The sequence below is a fragment of the Lithobates pipiens genome, unplaced genomic scaffold, assembly GCF_037356315.1.
Source record: "Lithobates pipiens isolate NorthernLeopardFrog02 unplaced genomic scaffold, aLitPip1_a1.2 Scaffold_8, whole genome shotgun sequence".
In the NCBI taxonomy this organism is placed as follows: Eukaryota; Metazoa; Chordata; class Amphibia; order Anura; family Ranidae; genus Lithobates; species Lithobates pipiens.
This window is the reverse complement of record NW_027507903.1, coordinates 478,945,425-478,972,985: the sequence shown is the minus strand read 5'-3', so window position 1 is coordinate 478,972,985 and position 27,561 is coordinate 478,945,425. Positions and strand designations below refer to the sequence as shown.

Genomic DNA, 27,561 nt, shown 5'->3' with positions numbered 1-27,561 from the left:
GGGATTCTAAAGGATCCAGATCTTTTACCTTCATGCATTCTATGCATGAAGGTAGAAATCCTTCTCTGTGCAGTAGCCCCCGTCCCCCCGTCCCCGCATACTTGCCTTGGCCACATCGCGATCCAGTGATATGCATGAGAGCCTCGGCTCTCCAAGGACTCTCACTTCCCATTGGCTCCTGCTGCTGTCAATTGCAGCCATTGAGCCAATGAGAGAGAGGGGGAGGGGCCGAGTCACAGATCTGTTTGTGAATGGACACACAGAGCAGTGTGTTGGGAGCGAGCCTGCTTGGGTGCTTGCAATGGGGGCACTGTGGAGGAGGAAGGGGCCAGGAATGCCGGTGGGGGGCCCGACAAGAGGAGGATCTGGGCTTCTTTGTGCAAAACCACTGCAAAGAGCAGGTAAGAATAACATAAAAAAAACAAGTCTTTAATATCACTTTAAGAGCTCACTGGAATTCTGGCAGTATCTAAAGGTATTTTTTTTTCTTTTTGAACAGTTCTATCAAAAATGCTTTTAATGCTATATTTAACAGACCAAAAAAATAGAGTAGTTAATTGTTGGGGTTTACATATTCTTTAACTGTAGGCCTTTAGTCATTACTGTCACATGTGGTTGCTCTGCCTTGGTATAGATCAGGAATCTTCAAACTACGACTCTCCAGCTGTTGCCGAACTACACATCCCATGAGGCATTGTAAAAACTCTGACATTCACAGACATGACTAGGCATGATGGGAATTGTAGTTTCTGAACAATTGGAGGGCCGTAGTTTGAAGACCCCTGGATAAATGCACAAATCTGACATCTGTTCCCACAATGCATTGCTTCAGTAACTGTCAACTGTGCATATGATCAGTGGCAATTACACTTAGCAATTTCCCAGCAGGTTTAAACACTTTCAACCTGCTTTTCATTGCTAACAATGTAATCTCCCACCAATAGTTTCTATTAACACTGTGAAATGACATTAGAGGGTGTATTTACAAATATATTTCCATAGCTATTTCACGTGCAAAACTGCTGGTCCATTCATTTATTTGGAAATGATGGTGGTGGTGGTGGTGGGGGGGGGGGTCAAATGTTCTCTTTTTATTTTTATTTACATGTCAAATGCATTATGGCCACAAGATGAAGCTGAGGATCTTAGGAAATAAGGAAATAAATACTTAGTGCCTATAATATTGAGCTCCATCTAGTGGCCATAATGTGGTGTTTTCCCAATCCACTTTTTTTTAAGGCCTGATTCACACTTCTGCAGGTTACAGTTTGCATTTTTTCAATACACAATCTTTAAACAATTGAAGTATATGGAACTAAAAAACTGAAGAAGAAAAAACTCGCCCTTTCCATAAAATACAAATATGTGAACTACATCCATAGGAGACCATGTTAAATGGACTGTGGTGTGTCAATGAGAGAGAGGCAAAACTCAAAATGCACTAAAAATGCATAGGTGTGAACCAGGCCTAAAGCGGAACTAGAGTGCATCTGAACACCACAAACCAAAAACACTTTTTAATTACATAGTTAATCTGGTTGAAAAAAGATACAAGTCCATCCAGGTCAACCATTCATTTTTAATATTCAAAGAAAACTCATCCATTCATCCATGTCTCCATGTTTTATTTTGCTGAGAAGTCACTCAAACGTCGCCTAGCATTTCCGGCCATTGCCACCTTAAAGCGGAGGTCCACCCTAAAGTGGAGCTTCCGCTCATTGGAACCCTCCCCCCCTCCGGCGCCACAATTGGCACCTTTCAGGGGGGAGGGGGTGCATGGACCTGTACAGTACAGGTATCTGCACCCACTTCCAGCATAGATATCTGCAGAATCTACGCCCCTTTCCGCAGAATCTACGCCCCTTTCCGAAGGTCCCCCGCTGTCTGCTGGGAAACACACGGATCCCAGAGACAGCGGGGACCATCCTTATTGCGCAGCGCGACTCGCGCATGCGCAGTAGGGAACCGGGAAATGAAGCCACAAGATACCCACGATGGCGGCGGCAGCACCCGAGAGACGATCGAGGATTCGGGTGCCGACAGTGTCATTATTTTAAAAGTCAGCAGCTGCAGTATTTGTAGCTGCTGGCTTTAAAAAAAAAAAAATGGCGGACTCCCGCTTTAAATAAGGGCAGATGATTCATGTACCATTACTTCTTGGAATCCATCTGCCCTTAGCTCAGGTATGTAGGCAGGAGGATGTGTTCAGCTGAGAAAAACCCTCCTCCTCTCCTGAAGACTTCTGGGATGTATGACCTAATTTGCCTAGGCCTGGAAACCAGAAAGTAACTGAAGAAATGTAAAAAAAAAAGTTTAAAACTTTTAAATATATTTACTAATGCTAGAAGCATAAGGATTAAAAATAGTCAATGTTGATTTAGAGAATGAATTTCCTCTTTAATAAGGAGAAAAAACATTGGAACTGTTGAGGAAGTAGACTAAGAACATTTAATTGTGCCCCATTTGTACATAATAAATGTGCCATCAGTTTTATTGGACGAATAACTAGACAAATATTTCTTATATATACAGTGAGGGGAAAAAAAGTATTTGATCCCCTGCTGATTTTGTATGTCTGACAAAGAAATGATCAGTCTATAATTTTAATGGTAGGTTTATTTTAACAGTGAGAGACAGAATAACAACAAAAATATCCAGCAAAACACATTTCCAAAAAGTTATAAATCGATTTGCATTTTAATGAGTGAAATAAGTATTTGATCCCCTATCGATCAACAAGATTTCTGGCTCCCAGGTGTCTTCTATACAGGTAACGAGCTGAGATTAGGAGCACTCTCTTAAAGGGAGTGCTCCTAATGTCAATTTGTTACCTGTATAAAAGAAACCTGTCCACAGAAGAAACCAATCAATCAGATTCTAATCTCTCTACCATGGCCAAGACCAAAGCGCTGTCCAAGGATGTCAGGGACAAGATTGTAGACCTACACAAAGCTGGAATGGGCTACAAGACCATCACCAAGCAGCTTGGTGAGAGGGTGACAATAGTTGGTGCGATTATTCGCAAATGGAAGAAACACAAAATAACTGTTAATCTCTCTCGGGCTGGGGCTCCATGCAAATTCTCACCCTGTGGAGTTTCAATGATCGTTTCACTGATCATGAGAACAGTAAAGAATCAGCCCAGAACTACGCAGGAGAATCAATGATCTCAAGGCACCAGAGACCATAGTCACCAAGAAAACAATTGGTAACACCCTACGCTGTGAAGGACTGAAATCCTGCAGCTCCCGCAAGGTCCCCCTTCTTAAGAAAGCACATGTATAGGCCTGTCTGAAGTTTTACTAATGAACATCTGAATGATTCAGAGGAGAACTGAGTGAAAGTGTTGTGGTCGATGAGACCAAAATTGAGCTCTCTCTTTGGTATCTACTCAACTTGCTGTGTTTGGAGGAGGAGTAATGCTGCCTATGACCGCAAGAACACCATCCCCACTGTCAAACATGGAGGTGGAAACATTATGTTTTGGGGTTGTTTTTCTGCAAAGAGGACAAGACAACTTCACTGCATCAAAGGGACGATGGACGGGGCCATGTACCATCAAATCTTTGGGTGAGAACCTCCTTCCCTTAGCCAGGGCATTGAAAATGGGTCGTGGATGGGTATTCCAGCATGACAATGACCCAAAACACACAGCATTGGCAATAAAGAAGTGGCTCAAAAAGACTTAAGGTCCTCGAGTGGCCTAGCCAGTCTCCAGACCTTAATCCCATAAAAAATATGTGAAGGGAGCTGAAGGTTCGAGTTACCAAACATCGGCCTCAAAAACCTTAATCACTTGGAGAAGATCTGCAAAGAAAATTGGGAAAAAATCCCTCCTGAGATGTGTGCAAACCTGGTGGCCAACTACAAAAAACATCTGACCTCTGTGATTGTCAACAAGGGTTTTGCCACCAAGGCCAAGTCATGTTTTGAGAAGGGGTCAAATACTTATTTCACTCATTAAAATGCAAATCAATTTTTAACGTTTTTTGAAATGTGTTTTCTGGATTTTTCCGTTGTTATTCTGTCTCTCAATGTTAAAATAAACCTACCATTAAAATTATAGACTGATCATTTCTTTGTCAGTGGACAAATGTACAAAATCAGCAGGGGATCAAATACTTTTTTCCCTCAATGTTGTCTGAGTGTTGGGAAATGTTTTTACAATTGAAAGTTGTTTGACACTGGCTGAAATATGCCATAGGTGCGACTACAATTTAGACAATTCATGCAAAACCTGAGTAAGAGAAGCCTTCATAAAAAATGACAAAGACCTTTCTTAGTTGGCCGCAGATTTTTTTGCAAGCAGATTTAGGGCCGGTTTACATCTGTGTACTTTTGCAGCATTAAAACGCACCTGCTCCACGCATGAAAAGCGCACGTCCCCTTTACACGCTATGTAACTATTCACATCTATTGGCTGAAATTTTATACAGTACGTTGTGCTTTTAAAAAGTCCTGCTTGTTGATTTTTCAGTACATTTTGGGAAAAATGCACCAAAAACACACCTTCCATTATAGTCTTTGATAGCACACAAAAAAGCACCAAAAATACATCATGTTTTTTTATTAGTGAGTTTTTTGAGTCACATGTCCATTTTTCCCATGTTATTGAGTGAGGAATAAAAATGAAAATTCATTCAAATTCAATGCAGCACATTAAAAACCCAATAAAAATATGATATGCATTTTGTGAATGGGATATATATATATATATATATATATATATATATATATATACCGTATATACTCGAGTATAGGCCGACCCGAATATAAGCCGAGGCCCCCAATTTACCCCCAAAAAAACTGGCAAACTTATTGACTCGTGTATAAGCCGAGGGTGAGACATGCCTGTCCATCCCTGTGTGTGTGTCCGTCCATCCCTGTGTGTCCGTCCATCCCTGTGTGTCCGTCCATCCCTGTGTGTCCGTCCATCCCTGTGTGTGTGTCCGTCCATCCCTGTGTGTCCGTCCATCCCTGTGTGTCCGTCCATCCATCCCTGTGTGTGTGTGTGTCCATCCATCCATCCATCCCTGTGTGTGTGTGTGTCCATCCATCCATCCATCCCTGTGTGTGTGTGTCTCCATCCATCCATCCATCCCTGTGTGTGTGTGTCTCCATCCATCCATCCCTGTGTGTGTGTGTCTCCATCCATCCATCCATCCCTGTGTGTGTGTGTATCCATCCATCCCTGTGTGTGTGTGTCCGTGTGTGTGTGTGTGTGTGTGTGTGTGTGTGTGTGTGTGTGTGTGTGTGTGTGTCCAGCCTACCTGTGTCCCGAGCCTGTGTCCCGTGCCTTGCCTCCGTCCCGTGCCTTGCCTCCTTGCCTCTGTCCCGTGCCGTGCCTTGCCTCCGTCCCGTGTCGTGCCTTGCCTCCGTCCCGTGCCGTGCCGTGCCTTGCCTTGCCTCCGTCCCGTGCCTTGCCAGGATCGCCGCTCTTCGTCGGCGCCTCGGCGGACATTCTACCATTCAAACGCCGCGCCTCCGCCTCCGCCTTCGCCTGTGATAGGCGGAACACTGAATTTCCCAGCAGCCTGTGTTCCGCCTATCACGGACATCGTCTCATCCTCGTCCGTAGTACGAGGATGAGACGATGTCCGTGATAGGCGGAACACAGGCTGCTGGGAAATTCAGTGTTCCGCCTATCACAGGCGAAGGCGGAGGCGCGGCGTTTGAATGGTAGAATGTCCGCTGTCTGTCTGCTCGACACGCTGATCGAGCAGGCAGACAGCGATGACTCGAGTATAAGCCGAGGGGGGCACTTTCAGCCTCAAAAAAGAGGCTGAAAATCTCGGCTTATACTCGAGTATATACGGTATATATATATATATATATATATATATAAGCTTAAAAAAACTGTTGTGTACTGCTGCTTTTATCACTAATACTGTATTTAAACTGTGTTTCATTTTATTTGTATTGAGAAAATGATGGCTACTATGTGGAGCTTGGCTTCCCTCTAAATTTTGTCATAAATGCCATAAATAAACAGTGGAACGCGACTTGAGGCAGTGCGGCATTTCTCGGCAAGCTGATAAAACAGATTTTCCATGGCGCATTTTGATCTCCAGGATTGTCGTCAGCTGAAAGTGTCATCACTGGAGCCTCAGGAAAATTAAAGAATTTTAACTTCCAAGCGATTTTATAGCAAGAAATTGTCCTTCACTTATAATCACGGCCCTTTTCTCTTAGCCGTTTGGCTAGGGATCGCAGCCGCTGTCTTGAAAGAACAAGGGAGTCAGTGTCTGCGTTGGGTGCGGGAAGGAGGGGGACTGCATGTGACTAACGGCTTCCAAGAGCACCGACAGCTATCAAAGCGTCCTGACAACATTTCAGAACACTCTGCGCTTGTTTGTTTTAAAGGGCATTCGAGTCAGATTATCGCAGGATGAAAAACATAACTCGAGGCATCTCGTAGGAAAGGTGCCTCGCTGTCTAAGCCATCGATCCCGACCATAAATGAACAAATATACCAAATAACAGGCATTTTCTTATTTTAAAGATTTTTGTAGGGCTCATTTAGATGGGCTCTGAGACCCATCCTTTGTCCTGAGCTGTTTTATTTTATTTTTTTGCTGCGTCTTCATCCACCTCGGAGCTGTGCACAGGCAGCTTCCTGCCCCCCAGTGATGCCGAACCTGCCCCCAGACAGCTACCCACAGCTCCTGGATTTGTGTGTGACTATCTTGGTTACCTGGGGAGCCACAGCCGGATCTGAATTATGTGTCTGGGTTTTAGTCCACCTTAAACCTGGACACATGATTCAAAACCCAGACTGTCCTGGTCAATCCCAGACCAGTGGCAACCTTAAGTGGATGTACGGATCCAAACTCACAGTGTCTGTGTTCAGATCCATGCATCCGCTCCTGCCCAATCCCCCCTCTTTCCCTGTTTTTCTTGCCAAAAATGAGTTACAGTGTAATGAATGAACCCTGTAAACATGGGTTGTAGAGTTTATTCATATATGATCTCATATAGAGATGCTCACTGAGTGTAGCATGCAGGGCTCGGCTGTTGGTTGGACATGTGGGGCTCAAGAGCAGTTGTCAGCTCTCCTATTTTTATGCCTACGCACTGGTAGATTTTTTTTCGTTCATCCTGAAAAAAAAACCTGAAGGCCTCAGGTGGAGCCGCTGTACTAATAATCTGATGTTAGTACAATGATCTCCCCTGCTGAGCTATTGTGTTGTGACAGGGGATGGCCCCCATGCCAGAACACACCATTTAGCGTTCTCAACCATTGTCTGAGTGTGCTGATCGGATGCCGCTCGGCAGACCATTTTTGGTCATGCCCCTTCGACAGAAGCCTCTGTCAGATCGGCTGCCGTACACATGGGCCAAATGTCGGCCGGGTTTCTATTGAACCTGCCGATGCTGCTCTATATTCACCCCTGTATGTACTAGGCTTTAGTTAAGATGGCATGAGTTAACATGCACTACATTAAGGCAGCTCATACATTATGTGGTTGTATATGATTTCCCATTCATTAATGAGTTGTCAACATACCACAACAGACAAGAAAAAGGAAAATTATCTTTTTTTTTTTTTTTTAAAGCAATGCACATCACAATGTTTAAAGTTGTGCTTTGGTGCACCATGCGTTGCCCTTTACTGTGTAGTGTGTTGGCTTATATTCACAATAAATGACCCCACAACACACCCCACAACGTGGGGTGTCTTGCAGTGAATTGCGGCATTGTGTGTGTTTTAGTACACGTTACCACAATGAGCATGTATGATTGGGCCCTCAAGGGCTTTGCTATGAGTTCTGTGCCTCTCCAATTCTGTAGTGTTCAGTTTGACAACAACTCCTGATACACAGCAACTGTTCCCTAAGCCCTTGTACACACGGTCGGACATTCCGACAACCAAATCCGTCGGATTTTGTCCGACGGATCTTGTCCGAAACTGTTGCATACACACGGTCGGACAAAGTTGTCGGAAAATCCGATCTTTCAGAACGTGATGACGTAATTTCGTTACGATGGGACTACGTTCAGGATAGTAGCCAATAGCTTTGATGTAGGAATTTGATCTGAGCATGCGTGGCACTTTGTCCGATCGGAATTCTCTTTACATGATCGGAGTATGTCCGATCGGAGCAGTTTGTCGGAAAATATTTCCGGCAAGTTGGAAAATTTGGTCCGACGGATATTCCGACGGAAACAGTCCGATGCATACCACACACAGTCGGAATATGCGACAAAGCGCTCCGATCGGACACATTCGAATCTCCGACCGTGTGTACAAGGGCCAACAGGACTGGCGGTTCAGCCCTGCAGTGCCTCTGGGGCTCCACTGGTTCTCCATCCAGCCACATAGGCTTCCATTGCAATAGTTCTGCCACCGATTATAACCCAGCCTTGGAAGGTGAAAACAGACACCTATACATTCTATTGGAACACTGGGATCCTGGACTTTGGAATTGCTAAAGCTGACTATAAATGTTACAATGTGATTGTACGATCTTTGTATTTGATCTCACAACTGTGAAATTTGAGAACCTACCAGATTAAAAAGCTAAAAACAGCTAAAACACACCAATAACCACAGCGTTTTTGAGCCATAAGCTTTTATGGGAGTATAGTTTTGCTGAGGCCTAATAAGATGTCGTTTGAACTTTTTGGTCTAATGGTTTCTTCACGCCAAATAACGCATAGAACACAACGCGTGTGTGCAGATTTGCAGTGTGAATACACGCTGCAGTGCATTGCAGTCCTCCCTTTTTATTTATTTTTGAAAACTTCTATGTAAACTCTTTGTGCTGCAGCATATTGCTGTTTGGCACAGTGCATTGGAACGCACACACAAAAATAGAACACGCCCTATATTTTTTGAACGCACACCAGTGCAGTGCTTTGGTGTGACTTGAAGACATAAGGTAAGTTGCATTGTGCCCTATGCAGCCCTACGGTGCTGGTGTGAATGAGCCCTAAAAGTATCACTTGTTGAATCAGAGATTTTGTTTTTTAATGTCCTGTCGCAAATTGTGCGATGATGATCAATAGCAGATCAGCAATGACTCCTGAAAATTTTTGGAGTGGTTTGTTGTTTTTTTTTTTTGTTACATGATCCCCCATTTATTATTTATATACAGTATATATTTGTTTCTTTGTAACTTAAATGTCCCTCGGTCTCCCTTTGGATGAAAACAAACACAATGGCTGCGGATTTAGCAGTGATTTGGTGTCCTTTGTGCCGAGTGGAGAGAAGGGTCCTTTGTGTCTCTGTGAAATGTCTCGTTCTCTCAGCGTTGATATATAGAGCTGTCTGCGTCTCCTGGATGCGGCCCGATGATTACCGCCATCCATTCTGCACTCTGACTCCTAAACTTCAGTTGCCATGGAGACATAACGCAATCAGTGGGAAAAGCATCCCTCTCTCTCTGCCTGGGGCCTGTGCTGCAGCCGCCATTTCCCTCCCCTCCCCCCTTCAGACCCAAAGACCCATCCGCCTTTCCAAGAGCGACATCCTGGGGTGTAACTATGGGGGATTACAGAGGCTTCGGGCCTGTGATGTCAGGGGGCTTCACCTTATTTAAAGGAATTTTTTTTTTTTATCTATATATTTTTTTTTTTTAACCACTTGAGTTCCAGTACTTATGGACCACAGCAACATCTTTCTGTGCCTACAGAATCAGAAAATACATTGTCACCATTTATGCTACTGAAGTAACACATATTTATTTTTTGGGGTGGACAAACAAGGCTTCACTCAAATTTCACTGGAGATTCACACATTTTTTTAACATAGATAAACTGACCCTGTTGTCAAAAACGAATGTCATTTATAGGTAAAAAAATAAATAAAAATAATAAAAAAATATAAATAAATAAAAAAAAAGTGATAGTTACAAAACAGCTAGTATTACTGTAGATCAAACATGCAAAATTTCCTTTTCAATTTGTTGTATTTATGAAGACACTAATAATACATTTCTGGTACAAAGCATGGCAAAGTTCATCACAAATGCAATAAAGATTTTTTTTTAATTGTGTGTAATTTTTTTATGCATCCTCGCAAAAGCAAACAAGACACAAACATGAAAAAAGACACATGAATGGTAAAAAATAATAATAAAATATTCTGAAATAAAAAAACAGCTTCAAATAGTTCTTAAAGAATGAGGCCCAGTGTGTTGGTGTGCGGCGGAGGATTTCATAGTTCACCTCAGCTTGTCATATTTACACTGTGGGTGATGCCATTTCTTGGAACATGGATATGAATATGCTCAATGGCAGTGGATTTTTATTTATATGTTTGTTTGTATTTCTAGCCCTGCATATCTTTATACAAAGTATGATTGGACTTTCAGCCTGGGTTCACACATATGCATTGGATGTGAGTTTCACCGTATCCAATTCGTATGACAGGCGAGTGTGACCTGCTCTCAATTGAGCCAGTTCACACAGGTTCGGGTCGGCTATGGTCTGCATTCAAAAAGGGTCCTGTGGTTCTTTGGGTCCAATTCAGGTGCAAATTCAGGCAAAAATTTGGACCTAATTCGCACCTGAACTGGTGAACAGAGACGCACCAGGCCCCAGGCACGAACCGGCTGCATATGTGTGAATCCGGCCTCAAAGTGCTTTCTTTTTCCACCGCACCCCCAACCTTAAAGAGGAAGTAAACCCAGATGGGTTTTACTTCCTCTGTTGCTCCCCGCAAGGCCTACAAATGAAAAGCATAATTAGCTAGCCCATTATATGATACTTACCTGCAAACGAAGCCCGCGTTGTCCCCTGAGCAGGCCGCGTCCATCTTCGCCCTTCTTCCTTCTGGTGCCACGGACTCTGGCTCTGTGACTGGCCGGAGTTGCATGACGTCACTCCCGCGCATGCGCGTGGGAGCCGTCAGTCACGGCACATGCTGGGGGAAGAAGCGACATGGTGGTCTGTTTCTTCATAGCGCATGCGCCGCTGACGACATTGGCGCACTACAAGTGAAATATCTCCTACACGGCACACGTTTAGGAGATATTTCCACTACCTATAAGTAAGCCTAATTCTAGGCTTACCTATAAGTAAAAGTCACCAAAAAGGGTTTACAACCACTTTAACACGGCTATAAAGTGTATGGATGAAATTTTTTTTTTCTCCCCTTTTTTCTGTTAATATACTATTAAAAGTGTTTTGTTGTATTTGTTTATTAAGTGCAAAGAAATACATGTTGGTCCTGCTAGAATTTTTACAAGCTGATGACTTCCTGTATTCTCTGCCTGTGCAGTTACATTGTTTTCAGCTATCTCTGATTACTACAGAACACATCCTACCTATGCTATGGAGATTAGGCGAGTAGGTTGTGTTTATAGTGCTTTTCTATGGTGACAATGCTGTTCCTCCTTAGATACAGTGCAGTGAGTGATTGTTGTCACCCTAGGGCTGGAAATGTGTTACTGGCAGGATCACCAGGTGAAAATAAAGGGAAAAAATAAAATAAATGTACTTTGCACAAAATCTTCTCTGCACTGGCTGTCTACACAGTAACTCTTTATGATCTGTGTGAGATGTAATAAATACCTGGACGTCTTACACTGCATTTAACATGAGATCATTTATCTGATGACAGGTCCGCTTTAAATTGATTGAACAATCAGATTATATAGTGTTGGCTATATTAAAGAAAAGGGAAGCAATACAATTGTATCATTATGTAACAGCATCCCCAAAGTTCTCACTCTGTCTCCTTATTTCTCAGCCTTCCCAAACAGCGCCGGAATGTTATCAGCTGCGTCACCGTACACGACTCGCCTATCTCAGACTCCTCGAGTAACACCAGTCCTTATGCTGCCAACGGACAGCGGCGAGCTGCCAACACGGCTGCCCATGAAAGCAAATGCCAGCCAGAGGTTCCTTGCTCCACCAACTCACGCAACATCATTGTGCCACCTCTGAAGACCCAGGCCAGTGAAGGACGCCTGGAATGCGAGCGACGACAGCCAGGTAAAGAAGGAGAAAGGGTGCTGTTTCTATGGGAAATCTCTCAACATGTCTATTTTTTTTACTTCTTAGACCACTTTCACACTGAGCCATTTTTCAGGCGCTAAAGGGCTAAAAATAGCATCTGGAAAGCGCCTGAAAAACGCCTCTTCCTGCCATCCAGCTTCTATACCGCCCCTGCCCATTGAAATGAATGAGCACCGCTGCTGAAGTGCCTGCAAAGCGATTTGGCAGCTGCGGCACATTTAACCCTTTATTCGGCCGCTCGCGGGGGTTAAAACAGCGCAGCTAAAACAGCAGTAAAACGCCGCTAAAAATAGTGGTGCTTTACCGCTAACGCTGCTCACGGCTCAGTGTGAAAGGGGTTTTAAGGTTAAAAGTTTTTTACATAGGTGCTACTATGCCCCACCTCCGTGTAATAATCTTCTCCTATTTATGACTGGTTGTGCTTGTGGAGAAGTTAGGTGTCATTGACTGTCTGATAAGGGAATATTGAGTCTATTCCATAGGTGTGCGCAGTCTACTGCATTAGGCGTGCAGTCCAAAACTCAAACACACATGCGTGTATATATATATATATATATATATATATATATATATATACACACACATATATACACACACACACACACAGTATCTCACAAAAGTGAGTACACCCCTAACATTTTTGTAAATATTTTATCATATCTTTTCATCTGACAACACTGAAAAAAATGACACTTTGCTACAATGTAGTAGTGAGTGTACAGCTTATATAACTGTCCCCTCAAAATAACTCAACACACAGCCATTAATGTCTAAACCGCTGGCAACAAAAGTGAGAAGGCTCCTAAGTGAAAATGTCCAAATTGGGCCCAAAGAGTCAGTATTTTGTGTGGCCACCATTATTTTCCAGCACTGCCTTAACCCACTTGGGCATGGAGTTCACCAGAGCTTCACAGGTTGTCATTGGAGTCCTCTTCACTCCTCCATGACTACATCACAGAGCTGGTGGATGTTAGAGACCTTGTGCTCCTCCACCTTCCTTTTGAGGATGTCCCCCAGATGCTCAATAGGGTTTACGTCTGGAGACATACTTGGCCAGTCAATCACCTTTACCCTGAGCTTCTTTAGCAAGGCAGTGGTCGTCTTGGAGGTTGTTATCATGTTAGAATACTGCTCTGCAACCAGGTACAGACTGACCATTCGGGCATATCGGGCTCTGCCCGGTAGGCAGGTAGGGGGCCTGTCCTTGACTGATGCCAAACATCCAAAGCAGACACACGAGGCCGCCTGGGCAGCACAGGGGAACTAACCCGTCCATTTCGCTTCTCCTACAAGTATTCAGCGGTGGCAGGAGATAAATGGACGGCTTGGTTCCTCTATGTGCTGCCCAGCCGCCCCTCCTACCCACGGGGCCTCAGCCATATTGCAGGGGGCCCGAGCGGTGGCATGTCTATCTATGCAACCAGGGAGCTATAGGCTACCTCTGGTTTCTACCTCGGGTCAGTGCAGCTTTTGTGCTGGGTAGACCCAATGGTCTCTCGCAGCCAGCAGCTTCTACACTGGCTGACCGAGCTGGTGGGTGGGTTGGGGGTGTGGCCACCTTCATTTACATGCACAGGTGGCTGCTGAAAGTGATAGAGGACTGGGAGGAGGAGCATAGATGGCGACCATGGAAGGCTTCTCCATCTATGTGGTGAGTGACTCCTACAGCTATTCCCTCTATCTGTAATGCTTCAGCTCCCTACTGTGGTTAGTACACTCCATGCTCCCTCCCCCTATATACTGCCCCCCTCCCCCTGTATACTGCTCCCCCCTGTATACTGCCCCCTCCCCCTGTGTAATGCTCCCCATCACTGTATACTGCTCCCTCCCCCCTGTATACTGCTCACTGCTCACCACCACTGTATACTACCCACCTCCCCCTGTATACTGCTCACTGCTCCCCACCACTGTATACTGCCCTCTTCCCCTGTATTCTCCTCCCCCTGTGTACTGCTCACTGCTCCCCACCACTGTATACTTACCCTCCTCCGTATACTGCTCACTGCTCCCCACCACTGTATACTGCCTCCTCCCCCCCCTGTATACTGCTCACTGCTCCCCGCCACTGTATACTGCCCCCCTCCCCTGTATACTGCCCCACTTTCTCTGTATACTGCTCCCCCCTGTATACTGTCCTCCTCCCCCTGTTTACTGCCCCCCTCCCTCTGTATACAGCTTCCTACTACTGTATACTGCCCACTATCTGTAGGTTATAACCTCCAGAGTGCCCCTCCTTTCCTCTCCCGCTGGCAGCAGCTGCAGCTATTTGTGTTTCCTATGCTTCAGTTCATAAATCGGCCGGAGTCTCTGTCTCCTGTTTATTCATCTGTAGTGCAGCTAAGGTTACAGAGACAAATCCCCAGTCCCTTTCTCTGTCTCAAAAATTAGACTTCAGGGTCTATTTAGATCCCTGATACTTCATCAAAGCAACTCCCCAACAGCATTGTGAAAATAATGTAAAAAAAGATTATATTAAAATTAATTGAACATTAAAATAAAATAAAAAAATGTAAAATAAAACTTTGTAAAAAAATCAGACAAAAATTTCTAATTAGATTAAAAAGCCACATCCAATATGCAGCATAACTTACACTCTGCACACCATAGGTTACCATCTCCTTGGCAGTGGCTCCAGTGCATTACTTTGCCCAGGGGCCCATTATGCTGTTAAGGTGGTACTTCCCATAAGAGGCTCCTGGTACCTTTATTGGGTCGCCAGCCTTAAACTTCCTACCACTATGCATGTCTCTGAGCTTGGTGCCCCCCCACACGGTCCTGCCACGTTAATGTTGTGTTATAAAGATAGCTGCTGCGTGGTGGTCATCTTTAAACCTGGGGGCCCCATGATCTCCTATTGCCCAGGGGTCCAATGAGTTGTAAGTCTGCCCCTGTCTGCGGCCCAGTCTCCGAAGGGAGGGGATCATGCTCTACTTCAGTATGTCACAGTACATGGCTTGTAGCTCCCCAGTGCCGGCAGCACTCATGCAGCCCCAGACCATGACACCCCCACCACCATGCTTGACTGTAGGTAAGACAAACTTGTCTTTGTACTCCTCACCTGGTTGCTGCCACACACGCTTGACACCATCTGAACCAAATAAGTTTATCTTGGTCTCATCAGACCACAGGACAATGTTCCAGTAATCCATGTACTTAGTCTGCTTGTCTTCAGCAAACTGTTTGCGGGGTTTCTTTAGAAGAGGCTTTTTTCTGGGACGACAGCCATGCAGACCAATTTGATGCAGTGTGAGGCGTATGGTCTGAGCGCTGACAGGCTGTCCCCCTTCAACCTCTGCAGCAATGCTGACAGCACTCATACATCTATTTCCCAAAGACAACCTCTGGATACGACGCTGAGCACGTGCACTCAACTTCTTTGGTCGACCATGGCGAGGCCTGAGTAGAACCTGTCCTGTTAAACCGCTGTATGGTCTTGGCCACCGTGCTGCAGCTCAGTTTCAGGGTCTTGGCAATCTTCTTATAGTCTGGGCCATCTTTATGTAGAGCAACAATTCTTTTTTTCAGATCCTCAGATCTTTTCCATGAGGTACCATGTTGAATTACCAGTGACCAGTATGAGAAAGTGAGAGTGATAACACTGAATTGAACACACCTGTTCCCCATTCACACCTGAGACCTTGTAACACTGAGTCACATGACATTGGGGAGGGAAAATGGCTAATTGGGCCCAATATGGACATTTTCACTTAGGGGTGTACTCACTTTTGTTGCCAGTGATTTAGACATTAATGGCTGTGTGTTGAGTTATTTTGAGGGACAGCAAATTTACACTGTTATACAAGCTGTACACTCACTACTTTACATTGTAGCAAAGTGTTGTTAATTCAGTGTTGTCACATGAAAAGGTATAATAAAATACCTACAAAAATGTGAGGGTGTACTTTTTTTTGTGAGATACTGTGTGTGTATATATGTATGTGTGTGTGTGTATGTATATATATATATATATATATATATATATATATACATATATATACATATACATACACATACACACACACACACACACACACACACTCTAAATAAAAGTAAAAATGTAGTAGAGTGGACAGAGTTAGCAGTTTTTCTAGTTTTGTATTATTTTTTACAATTTTATTTATTTTTTTAAATGTATTTTTTTCTCATTGTTTTAGGAGCTTTGGTAAAATATTAGCAGGGGGAATCTGCGCTGCAATGGGTGATTAGGGTGTGCCCATGCACGCCCGACACACCCCCTGCGCATACCTATGGTCTATTCACAGCTAGCTGTTCCATAACCTGATTTCCAAACGCTGTCAATGCACAGTATTGTGTCCGTATGCACTGTACTCAAGAACAGCAGTCTCCTGGCTCATCTTATTAAAGTGGACCTCTCAGTAAACTTACAAGTCAGCATGAATACATTACTGACATGAAAATATACAGTGACAGTATTATTATCAGAAAAGCTCAACAATTTTATGATTAAAAAGTCATACTTGAGCTCCAGTCAGGGACTTTACCCAGGACAGTGATGGCGAACCTTGGCACCCCAGATGTTTTAGAACTAAGTTTCCCATGATGCTCATGCACTTTGTACTGTAGTTAAGCATCATGGGAAATGTAGTTCCAAAACATCTGGGGTGCCAAGGTCCGCCATCACTGACCTAGGCCAAGAGGATGTTTTCAGTGTGCTGCAAACAGGAGGAAGCATTTCCTCAGTTTCCTCTCCCTCCAATGATCAGACTGGATCACTGTAACTTTGTAGCAAGTCCATAAGGTGATCTGTGTCATTTGTGAACACAAAAACTATGCAGACACCGGGGTTGATGTGATTGGGTCATTTTTGAGTCAGCATACATGTCCGGGAAGTAGATGATGACCCTGGATGATTCCTGAATAAGGATGACACGGTCCTTCTGGAGAGATTGAAAAATGATGGCATTGTCAGGGGAGGTACTTTGATCTCTCTGAGAGGGAATAAATGCCTGTAAGTGTTACATTTACAAATTACTTTACATAAAAATATATATCTGATGACAGGTCCACTTTAATCTATCATTTCGCTAGACGCTCTTTTACAGAGTCGGTCCGCTCCATTCAGCAGGGAATCAGATTTTTTGCTGAATGGGACAGATGTCAGTGTTTTGACATTCGTGCCCATTCAGTGTGTGCCCACGCGGTATGGCTTTATGGGTGGCTTAATATAAACTTACTTGCGTCCTTTTACATAAGGCTACCTCCAATCTGTCGTGCTTAGGTCCTGAAAAACGCAGGCCTTTTCCATTTTTTTTTTTAATTGGTTTAGTTTCTCACTACGAGATGTTGATGTTCATTTTCTTTCCTCCTTTCCCAATATAGATACAACTAGCCACCACTCATATAAACCCAAATCCTCCACCTCCTCCACCGTGGCTTCCAGCACACATTCCTCCAGCAGCACTGTCTCCTCAGCTTCCTACCGCCAGTCCAGGACCACCGGACACTCGTTCCAGCAGCAGCCGCTCAATCTCAGCCAGGTAACCAGATCAATGATCGATAATGCAATTGTGACCTGTCATTTGCAGAAGGCTCATGAGGCTTGTGCCTAGGGATGCAGCATACTATGGCTCCCTTAAATGATTATGTTTGCCTTACCATGACTTAATATTTAGAGTGGACCATATCAGAAGGTTGCTCTTTATAGCTTCTAGTAGATCAGTTTATTTAAATACATCATCTTGTATGCTTGTAATACTCTACCCCTTTCAGTATCATAAATGTCAAGAGTCTATTGTGGCGAAACCTGGCAGTGTTATGAGCTCATGTGACCTTTTACAGCCAATGTAAAGCGAGCTGTTAGTTTGAGGTGGTCATGTGATCATTCCGAGCCAATGTAGAGAATATTGGCAGTGAAACAAAAGCGTGTGACCACTCATATCCAATGTAATGCAAGCTAGTAGTATGATGTGCACATGTGATCATTCAGAACCAATGCAAGGATAACTGGCAGTAAAACAAGGTCAGGTGATCACTCACAGCTCATGTAAGGGAAGCCAACAATCTTAAAAGGTGAGGTAACTCCTTAAAGTGTTACTAAACCCAGAAGCCTGCCTTCACTATATCTAGTCTCCCACAGTACACAGAACATGGAAATTATTTTAGTAAATATAAACTGCTAAATACTTTTTATCATTAGCAGTATATAGCAGTCTTGTGACTTCTATCAGTGTCCTGTTAAAGCTTGTAGGAGGAGTTTTTATTCTCCTCTGACTGTCCTATGAGCTGCAGACCCTCTGTCTTGACAGTGCTGATTGGCCCTGTGCTGATCACATGCACCTTCCCAAGAAAAAAAAAAGCTCTGTAGCAATACACACCAAACTGAGCATGTGCAGAGTGCCTTCAAGGCTCTATTTTATCAGGAGATGGATTGGGGATAGTGGAAGAAGGTGAGGATCAGAGAAGACAGGATCACACAGCCTCTTTACACAATGCAAAGGATTAACCCCTTAGGTTCCACAGTGAGTATAACAAGCATGCTGTACTGCATATACAGACTGATTTCACTGTTGTGGGTTTGGTAACACTTTAAATTCAGTATAGTTAGCTGGCAGTTTAATGACACTGAAAACCTTGCAGAAGCACAGAGACCATGCATATAAACCATGCAGAAGCACAGAGCCCAGCATATGAATGCTAATTTTTATAGACAAGGATTTTCTTTAAAAAATTCTGTTACCCTCTCCTTACAGGTATCTCAGCACATGAACACCGAGCGAGCTGCCAGCCATCGAAGACAGCAGGCCTACATAGCACCCACACTTGCGCAGGCCCCATATTCTTTCCCGCACAACAGCCCCAGCCATGGGGCGGTGCACCCTCACCTGGCAGCCACTGCCCACCTCCCCAGCCAACCTCACCTGTATACCTACACCGCTCCTGCTGCTCTCGGTTCCACGGGCACTGTCGCCCATCTGGTGGCATCTCAAGGTTCTGCACGTCACGCTGCTTATCCTACCAGCATCGTTCCGGTCAACATGGCGTCACGACTGCTTCCTTCTCCCAGCCTCCATCCTAGCCAATACCAGGCACAATTCACCCATCAAACTTATATCCCAGCATCCCCCACGTCCACTGTATACACTGGCTACCCTCTGAGTCCACCCAAAGTCAATCAGTACCCCTACATCTAAGCTCTCTTACCGGAGGATCAACGGAGGGAGAGTGGCTCAACAGAGGGGGACAGGTGAACTTCCAGAACTTTTTAATCTGAAAGTTTATGAAAGTAGAAGTTGACAATTGTCAGAACCTTTTTTTTTTTATTTGGAAAAACACCACCTATGTTTGGTTCTGGAGGATTAGTGGAACCCATGCATGCAGAGACCTGGATCTGTGGACTTCTTTGAGCCCAAAACTGTTTCTGCACAACCGTCTTTTTAGGAGATCGAGACCTCACCCCATAAAGCGTTGTGGTCTCCTCTCTTCACTGGATCTTAGAACTGTTCTAGAAGAGTGTGAAGACTATGCTGGAGAAGTCACCCACTGGGTTATAAAATGCTGTATTTATTAATCCGACTGACTAAAAACACGCCAGGATCTGGTGATGTAGCGCAAATATAGGAGATTATACAGAGTCTATAGAATTTAGGGGGTGGTGACGATATTGTAATTTTAGTTTTTAATTTCTTCTTTTACTTTGATATTTGCGGGGGGAAAAAAATGGAACCGTGTGTGTTTTTTTTTTTGCATCACAGGGAGGTCCCACTTCCTTCTTCATCTTCTTCCTTCTCATGCCCTCCTCAAGGACAGGGGGAGGGCACTGCGGATACCTCTGATAACAACTTATTTGCACCGCTTTTAGGTTTTTTTGTTTTTGTTCTGTTTTTTTCCCCTCTTGCCGCACTAATTATAATAATTTTAAGTTTTAGAGGGTTGTAATTTTTAACAAATGATTTTACAAGTGTATAGAAGGATAACAAACTCTCCAGGGTTTTAAGATACCAAAAAAGAAAAAAAAAGTTGAAAAAAAAAATCGTCAAAACAGGCAGTGTTTTCATTCGCATAGAGGGTTTCCGGGATGTCGTGAAGGAGTGCGAGTAGGAATGACCGTGGAGCGGCAGAGGGAACTACAGGCCACTCGGCATACGTGAGAAGATGGAAAAACGCTTGGAAGTTTTCTCGAAGGACTGAAACAGACACAGCTGCTATGTTTTTGTGTGTTTTTTGTTGTTTTTCCCAAGTCACTTTAATGTGTTTTAGAAAGGGACAGCTCCTCCTCCTGCGCTACAGTGTAGCACAGACAGATGTGCTCTGTTTTTATACACCTCTCTGATAGATCTCTCTCTAATTTTTGTTTTACTCTTATTTTGGAATTGCACAACACAAGTAGAAGTCTTGAATTTTTTTTCTTTTCCCAACAAGAAACCCAAAACACTAACACAAACTGTGGTCTAAGATTACTAAGATACTGGCATGTAACTAGATGATGTCCTGACACGTGTGTGTATGTGTTTGTTCCCGCCATTCCACCCTTTGTCCTTCGCTCCCAGTGCCTTACAAACTGCTGAAATTGTCTGCTTCCCATTGTATCTCTAATAACGTCCTTTGTTGGTTGTCAAAAGACCTGGTGGCCTTCAAGCCAGATGGATCTGAAGTTTAACTCTTTCCCCTTGCCCTATAGATAGGGGAGCTGTTCAGTGACCTACAGCCTTTAGCTGATTAGTGTCTGAGGGTGAGCTAAAGACTTTGTAATACCTAAGCCCTTTTCTGAAATCGGCTGTAATGAGACGGTTGATTATTGAGAAGGTGCTGTCCATACTTACAGAGCTGACTAGGAGGTAGCCCTCCTGACCCCGTCCTGCATCCAAGATAAGGGCTCAAATATCACACAACATTCAGATCGCTAGGTTCATTAGTGAAGGGCTGTGTGTAAGGGCTGTGCCCATATTGGAAATCAGCTGGATTAGTGGTTAAGGACATGTTATACTTACTTAGGCCTGTTTCACACAGGCTTCAGCTTGTATAGGAGCGGTGTGAACAGCAAGCTTTTTACAAAGTATTCGCAGAGCTTTTAGCAAGCTCTGTTGAAGTTTTTAAAATACCATTAAACTCCACTTTGTAAATGTTGTGTATTGGCTCTACTTGAGGCTTGTTGAAAGTCTGTTGATGCCTGCTAGCAGCTTGTTTACAGGGAATATTAGCTCTCCCATTAAGATCTGTGTATAACATTTCTAAATGAAGATGAAGGGTGCTTTAAAGACTCAAAGCTTGTCAAATGCTTTGCAAAAGCTTGCTGAAAGTTTCATGAAAGTTTGCTGTTCTCACTGCTCTTATACAAGCTGAAGCCTGTGTAAGGCCTGATTCACACCTATGCATTTTTAGTACTTTTTGCATTTTCCAGATTTGCACTACAGTCCAATTAACATGGTTCCCTATGGAACACATTTTGTAGTGCAAATCTGCAAAATGCAAAAAGCACTAAAACTGCATAGGTGTGAATCAGGCCTTAAACAGAAAAATGACTAATGTGCACCTCTCCTAACATTATCCTACCTCAACATTGACTTTTCTCATATAAAACTTTTAGAGGGAAGTTGATGAGCTGAAGGCTACATAACTTGAGTCCTTATCAGAAATCATCTGTAGTAAGAGGCACACAGATTTGGTCAATGAACATCCCTCTGAATAACATTCTAACTTCATATTGGCTTATCCCAGACAAGGGCCAAAATGTCACACAGCCCCAAGTAGAAAGTTCCTGTTTGGAGGACTGTTATGTCTGGGAACATACCTGAAATCCACTGTAAAGAGATTGCTTTGTTTTTGAGAATGTGCTATCTACCTATAAAGCTGAAGAGGTGGCACCTCTCCTAACACCACCCCAGTTCAGCATAGCTATTCTCCTAAACGTTGATTCAGCATAAGTAATTTAAGTGTCTAAGGCCCCATTCACACCTGAGTGTTTTGTAGCTTGAAGCCTGAAGTTACAAAACGCTTCAGGGGAAAACATCCATTATTCTCTATGGAGAAGGTTCACATCTCCGCTCCAACTCGCCTGAGGCTCAGACAAGTTCTGGACGCTTTTTTGTCTCTCAAATCGGGCATATTTTGGCGTTTTTGGAGCAGGAAGCAGATGACAACAAATGATGAAACAGGTGATCATTTTTCCAATTGGCTAATATAAAAAAATGCCAAAGTGCAAAAATGCCAGAAAAATGTTACGCTCAGGTGTGAATAGGGCCTAAGTATCGAAGTTAATGAGCTGCAAATCACTGAACAATGCTCCTGCCCTCCTTAGTGTGTAAGTGAAATGAGTTTAATTCTTTACCTTGAGAATCTTTTTAAACTTTAACTACATCAAGCTCAGATCAGTGAGGTGGGAAAAAGCAAGATCAGTGGGCCATTTATACCTGTGCCCCTTTTCCGGTCTTTCCAAGTCTTTCCGTGCCTTGATTATTTCTGGGTTGTCATCTTCAAGAAATGTACTGAAATTGACTAAAAGGTTAATGGAGGATCAGGCCAGAGGTTGTGGAAGTGGCTCACAAGTTGACTTTTGAGAAATTAAAGAGCCTAAGTCCAGAAAGGACCGACCATGACGTACATGCTAACCTCTCCTCTTCCAGCCTCTGATCCCAGCTTGATGGATTCTCCCCGTACCCCTTCAAATCATGGCCACCCATCTCTGCAGCTTGTCCAAGCTGTCCCTAGATGCAAAACTAGATCCACTCACAGGAATAATGTTTGTACAATTGCAAAAGGTTATAAATGTATAACAATTGGTGATTAACAAAATAATATGTTACCTCTCAGCTGCAGGATGGAGGTCTGCAATTCTCACCGCCTCCTCCTGCAGCAGAGGACGTTTTTTTTTTAAGACAAGTGTCAGATTTCACAGCAGTTGCTAAGACTAAGAGTTGTCAAGAAGGGTTTAAAAAAACACAAAATCCCAAGTGTCGGCGCATAGTTATGTGTATGACCGTACATGTCCGTGAGTATAACCCCTTCAGTGCTGATGAGGTTAACAAAAAGGGAATAAAGGACCTGTAATTTGTGAGCAAAATGATGTGTGAACCTTTCTTTGTCCTTTGGAATTTTTTTAAAATTGCACTGCTGATCGGCTGCTGTGTAAGTTGTAAGTCACTGTAGTAGCCTGCGCTGGCTGCATTCATCTGAGTGTTGTGCCCTGATAGGGTTTTACTTCCTTTTTTTGTTCCCTGCAAGGTAAAATCATAATGTACTAGTATGCATTGCATACTACCGCATTATGTAAAACTTACTTGCAATCGAAGTTGGCGCTGTCCCCGCTGGATGCCACATCCATGTTTACCCCTCTTCCTTCCAGGGCTGCAGACTCCGACTCTGTGACTGGCCGGAGTCTCATTACATCACTTCCATGCATGCGCGCGGGAGCCACCAATCAGGGCACTCACTAGTGAAGAAACAGCACGGAGGACCGCTTCTTCACAAAGCATGTGCCATTGAGATCATTGGCACAGTACAAAGTAAATATCTCCTAAAAGGCACATTTTTAGGAGATATTTACTGTACCTATAGGTAAGCCTTGTCATAGGCTTATATAATTAGTAAGGTTGAATAAAGACACTGGTCCATCCTGAGTGAGTGTCTACAATTGTCCCTATCCCTGTACATTGCACACTCACATCAGTCCCTACCCTCAAGGAGCCCACAATCCAAGGTCCCCATTCATATACTAGGGCCAATTTACCTACCTGCATGTCTTTGGAGTGTGGGAGGAAACCGGAGTACCCGGAGGAAACCCACACAGGCACAGGGAGAACATGCAAACTACAGGCAGGTAGTGTCATGGTTGGGATTTGAACCAGCGACCCTTTTTACTGCTAGGTGAGATTGCTAATCACTACACCACTGTGCCACCTTACCTATAGGTACAACTTGAAAATGGAGGTTTACAATCTCTTTAAGGTGTCAGCCTACCAAGACATGTTGGACAATTTCATACTGCAAACTTTATGGGAACAGTTTGGGGATGGCCCCTTCCTGTTTCAACATGGCTGTGTACCAGTGTTCAAAGCAAAGTACATAGAGACATGGATGAGTGAGTTTGGGGTGGAAGAACTTGACTGGCCTGCACAGAGCCCTGACCTCAACCCGATAGAACACCTTTGGGATTGATTAGAGCGGAGACTGTGAGCCAGGCCTTCTCATTCAACATCAGCCCCTGACCTCAAAACTACGCTTCTGGAAGAATGGTCAACCATTCTCATAGATACACTCCTAAACCTTGTGGACAGCCTTCTCAGAAGAGTTGAAGCTGATATAGCTGCAAAGGGTGGGCCAACTCAATATTGATCCTTACGAAAAATAAGACTAGGATGCCATTAAAGTTCATGTGCGTGTAAAGGTAGGTGTCCCAATACTTTTGATAATATTGTGTATGTTGATATTAGATCATTGCTAGTAAGCATAATCACAAGCTGGCTTTTCATATATCTCAGGGATAGACTTATCATTAGAGTTTCTAATCCCAAGCTATTGGGGGGAAATCGTACCATTGTGAGAGGGGCAGAGACACAATCTACTGCAGGAAATATCATTGTGGGAGGGGCAGAGACAAAGTAATGCAGGAAATCTCACCATTGTGGGAGGGGCAGAGACACAAACTGCTGCAGAAAATATTGTGGGAGGGGCAGAGACACAAACTATGGGAGGAAATCTCATTGTGGGAGGGGCAGAGACAAACTGCTGCAGGAAATCTCATTGTGGTATTGGCAGAGACACAAACTGCTGCAGGAAATCTCATTGTGAGAGGGGCAGAAACACAATCTACTGCAGGAAATCTCATTGTGGGAGGGGCAGAGACAAAGTAATGCAGGAAAGCTCACCATTGTGGGAGGGGCAGAGACACAAACTGCTGCAGAAAATATCATTGTGGGAGGGGCAGAGACACAAACTGGCAGGAAATCTCATTGTGGGAGGGGCAGAGACAAACTGCTGCAGGAAATCTCATTGTGAGAGGGGCAGAAACACAAACTGCTGCAGGAAATCTCATTGTGGGAGGGTCAGAAACACAAACTACTGCAGGAAATCTCATTATGAGAGGGGCAGAGACAAATTACTGCAGGAAATCTCATTGTGGGAGGGACAGAGACAAAGTAATGCAGGAAATCTCACCATTGTGGGAGGGGCAGAGACAAACTCCTGCAGGAAATCTCATTATGGGAGGGGCTGAGATGCAAACTACTATGGGAAAGGTTTCATTGTTGTAAGAAGGATGCAAAATAAAAGAATATTGATTTAAATATTTGATAAAAATTGAAAGATTTTCATATAAGCATACCACACATTGTGTACAGGAAATGTCCAGGTAGTTTGTTTTTTATTGGCAGGGCACAGTGAAAGTTTTCTGGTGGAATAGCCCAGGCAGGTTGGGACTAGGATCCAAACACACCTGAGCTTTGAGCTCACCCCTAGTAAAATGCATGAGAATAATCTTCTGCTCTCAGGTGTTGAGGTGGTGAATGGCCAGCAGGGGGCAGCAGTGTAATTCCTATGTCATAGTGTACTAATATAAATAACATAAGACTCAAAAGTCTTGCAGTACTTCTCCCTCTATCCCAATTCCAAATACTGGAGCCCAACTCAAATTATACCTAGCAGATGTGCAGCTCTGGCACTGCAAGAGTTAATTGCTTGTTTAGGTCCAGTGAACTTGTTAGAGAAGATGTACGTACCCAATCCCATGTGCTGCTACACCGGTCCTACAGCATCTTCTCCCTTATACTACAGCGGTCTAAGCCCTTGTATACACGGTCGGACATTTCAACAACCAAATCCGTTGGATTTTGTCCGACGGATTTTGTCTGACGGATTGTGTCCGAAACTGTTGCATACACACGGTCGGACAAAGTTGTCAGAAAATCTGATCTTTCAGAACGTGATGACGTAATTTCGTTACGATGAGACTACGTTCAGGCTAGTAGCCAATAGCTTTGGTGTAGGAATTTGATCTGAGCATGCGTGGCACTTTGTCGGATCGGAATTCTCTACACATGATCGGAGTATGTCCGATCGGACCAGTTTGTCGGAAAATATTTCCGGCAAGTTGGAAAATTCGGTCCGACGGATATTCCGACGGAATCAGTCCGATGCATACCACACACAGTCGGATTATCCGACAAAACGGTCCGATAGGACACATTTCGACGGATTCTCCAACCGCGTGTACAAGGGCTAAGACAATTAAAATATCTGTCAGGCTTTTTTGTTGTCTGTGTCCTCATTAGGGAGATTCACCCTCTCCATTTTTCTGGTTTACCATTATCACTGCAAGTGAAAGGAAATCCCACACTTTGAGTTGTCCCCAGGACAGGAAAAGAGGGTGAAATCTTCCACTGGGGACACTAGTTCTGGTGACAAGGGATTCCATCACTTTGGGGGGATTTGCTTTCCCTTTCTTTTTTGGCTATAGGACAGAAAGTGAAGTGAATTCTACCCAATGGGACACGGATGGAAAAAAAAAACCACAAAGCACAGCAGTTATAACCCTCCCTTACATTACCCAAAATGACTTTTTTTTACATTTAGTTTCACTTTAGTTTATAGCAAAACAATTTCTGTGTTCATTTCCTTGACCCTCTACAGTGGCACAATATTGAATATTATTAATAAAATTCATCAACATCTAGTGCACCTAGCATGAGCACAGCACAAGCCTTGTCAGCCGGCTGTGCGCCGTCCTTCAGTTGACCATTGGACTGCCAATCAGGTCTATCAGATAAGGAACTCACATGGCAGCATTCACACCTGATTGCGGGTGGAATCGCTGTTGCAGGACGGCACCCCAGTTGCTTTGCGATTTTGCTGCAGTTGTCATGTGCTAAATTGCGCTGCAATGGCAGCAAATTGCAACGGAAGATGATGTCGCCCAAAAGAAGCTTATGTTTCTTTTTGAGCAACAAGCGTTGCACGTTCCGATTGCAGCGTCATTTTTTGCACGAAAAATGGCGGCACGATTGGGGTGTCAATAGAAGTATTGGCAAACGCGTTTTGCAGCCATTTGAAATTGCGGGGCAGAATTGTGGCGATTAAGCCCACGATCATGTGTGAATGCAGCCTAAATGTTAAAAATATATATAAACACAGTATAATTATACAGATAAGCAAGAAAGGCGTGTGATAACATAGCAAGAACAGACATTAAACTTTGCTTTTTGATAGGAAAGTTATTGTATGGTGTGAGGCCTGTACTACACTAGAAGCAGCTATGAGCTCTCTGGGTGCTCAGTGGGCAGCACCGTGTCACTGGGATGGTCTACTGCTGACATCTCACATTCCAATACGAGGAGTCTCATCAATATTTCACAGTCTGCTGGGTGGGGAATACGATACAACTGGCATCATAAAACATTAACGGGCAACCTCTGCTACTAGTCACATAGCAATGGAAGACAGCAGGCACAATGATATACTAAATATTTAAGTTGATCATATACATAAAATAGTTATAGAACAACTCCAGCCAAAATAGGCCCATCCATAGAAAATAGTTTATCTCCTAACCCCCCCCCCCCCCCCCCCCGATGCACTACGCCATCCATACAGTATGTATTCTATACACTACACCCTCCATACACTATACCCTCCATACAGTATGTATTC

General features: G+C 43.9%; 1 protein-coding gene across 3 annotated transcripts in view; it reads left to right on the top strand.

Annotated features, from left to right (window-relative positions):
* The window catches only part of HIPK2 (homeodomain interacting protein kinase 2), a 107,916-nt gene extending 84,935 nt beyond the window's left edge, over nt 1–22,981 (top strand). For all 3 annotated transcript variants that reach the window (XM_077468772.1, XM_077468773.1, XM_077468771.1), the window contains exons 13-15: nt 11,696–11,940; nt 17,305–17,462; nt 18,675–22,981. In XM_077468772.1, the coding sequence (XP_077324898.1) occupies nt 11,696–11,940; nt 17,305–17,462; nt 18,675–19,115 (844 nt within the window). In that variant the 3' untranslated portion in view covers nt 19,116–22,981. The remainder of the gene's footprint in view (nt 1–11,695; nt 11,941–17,304; nt 17,463–18,674) is intronic.
* Nucleotides 22,982–27,561: the final 4,580 nt, after the last annotated feature.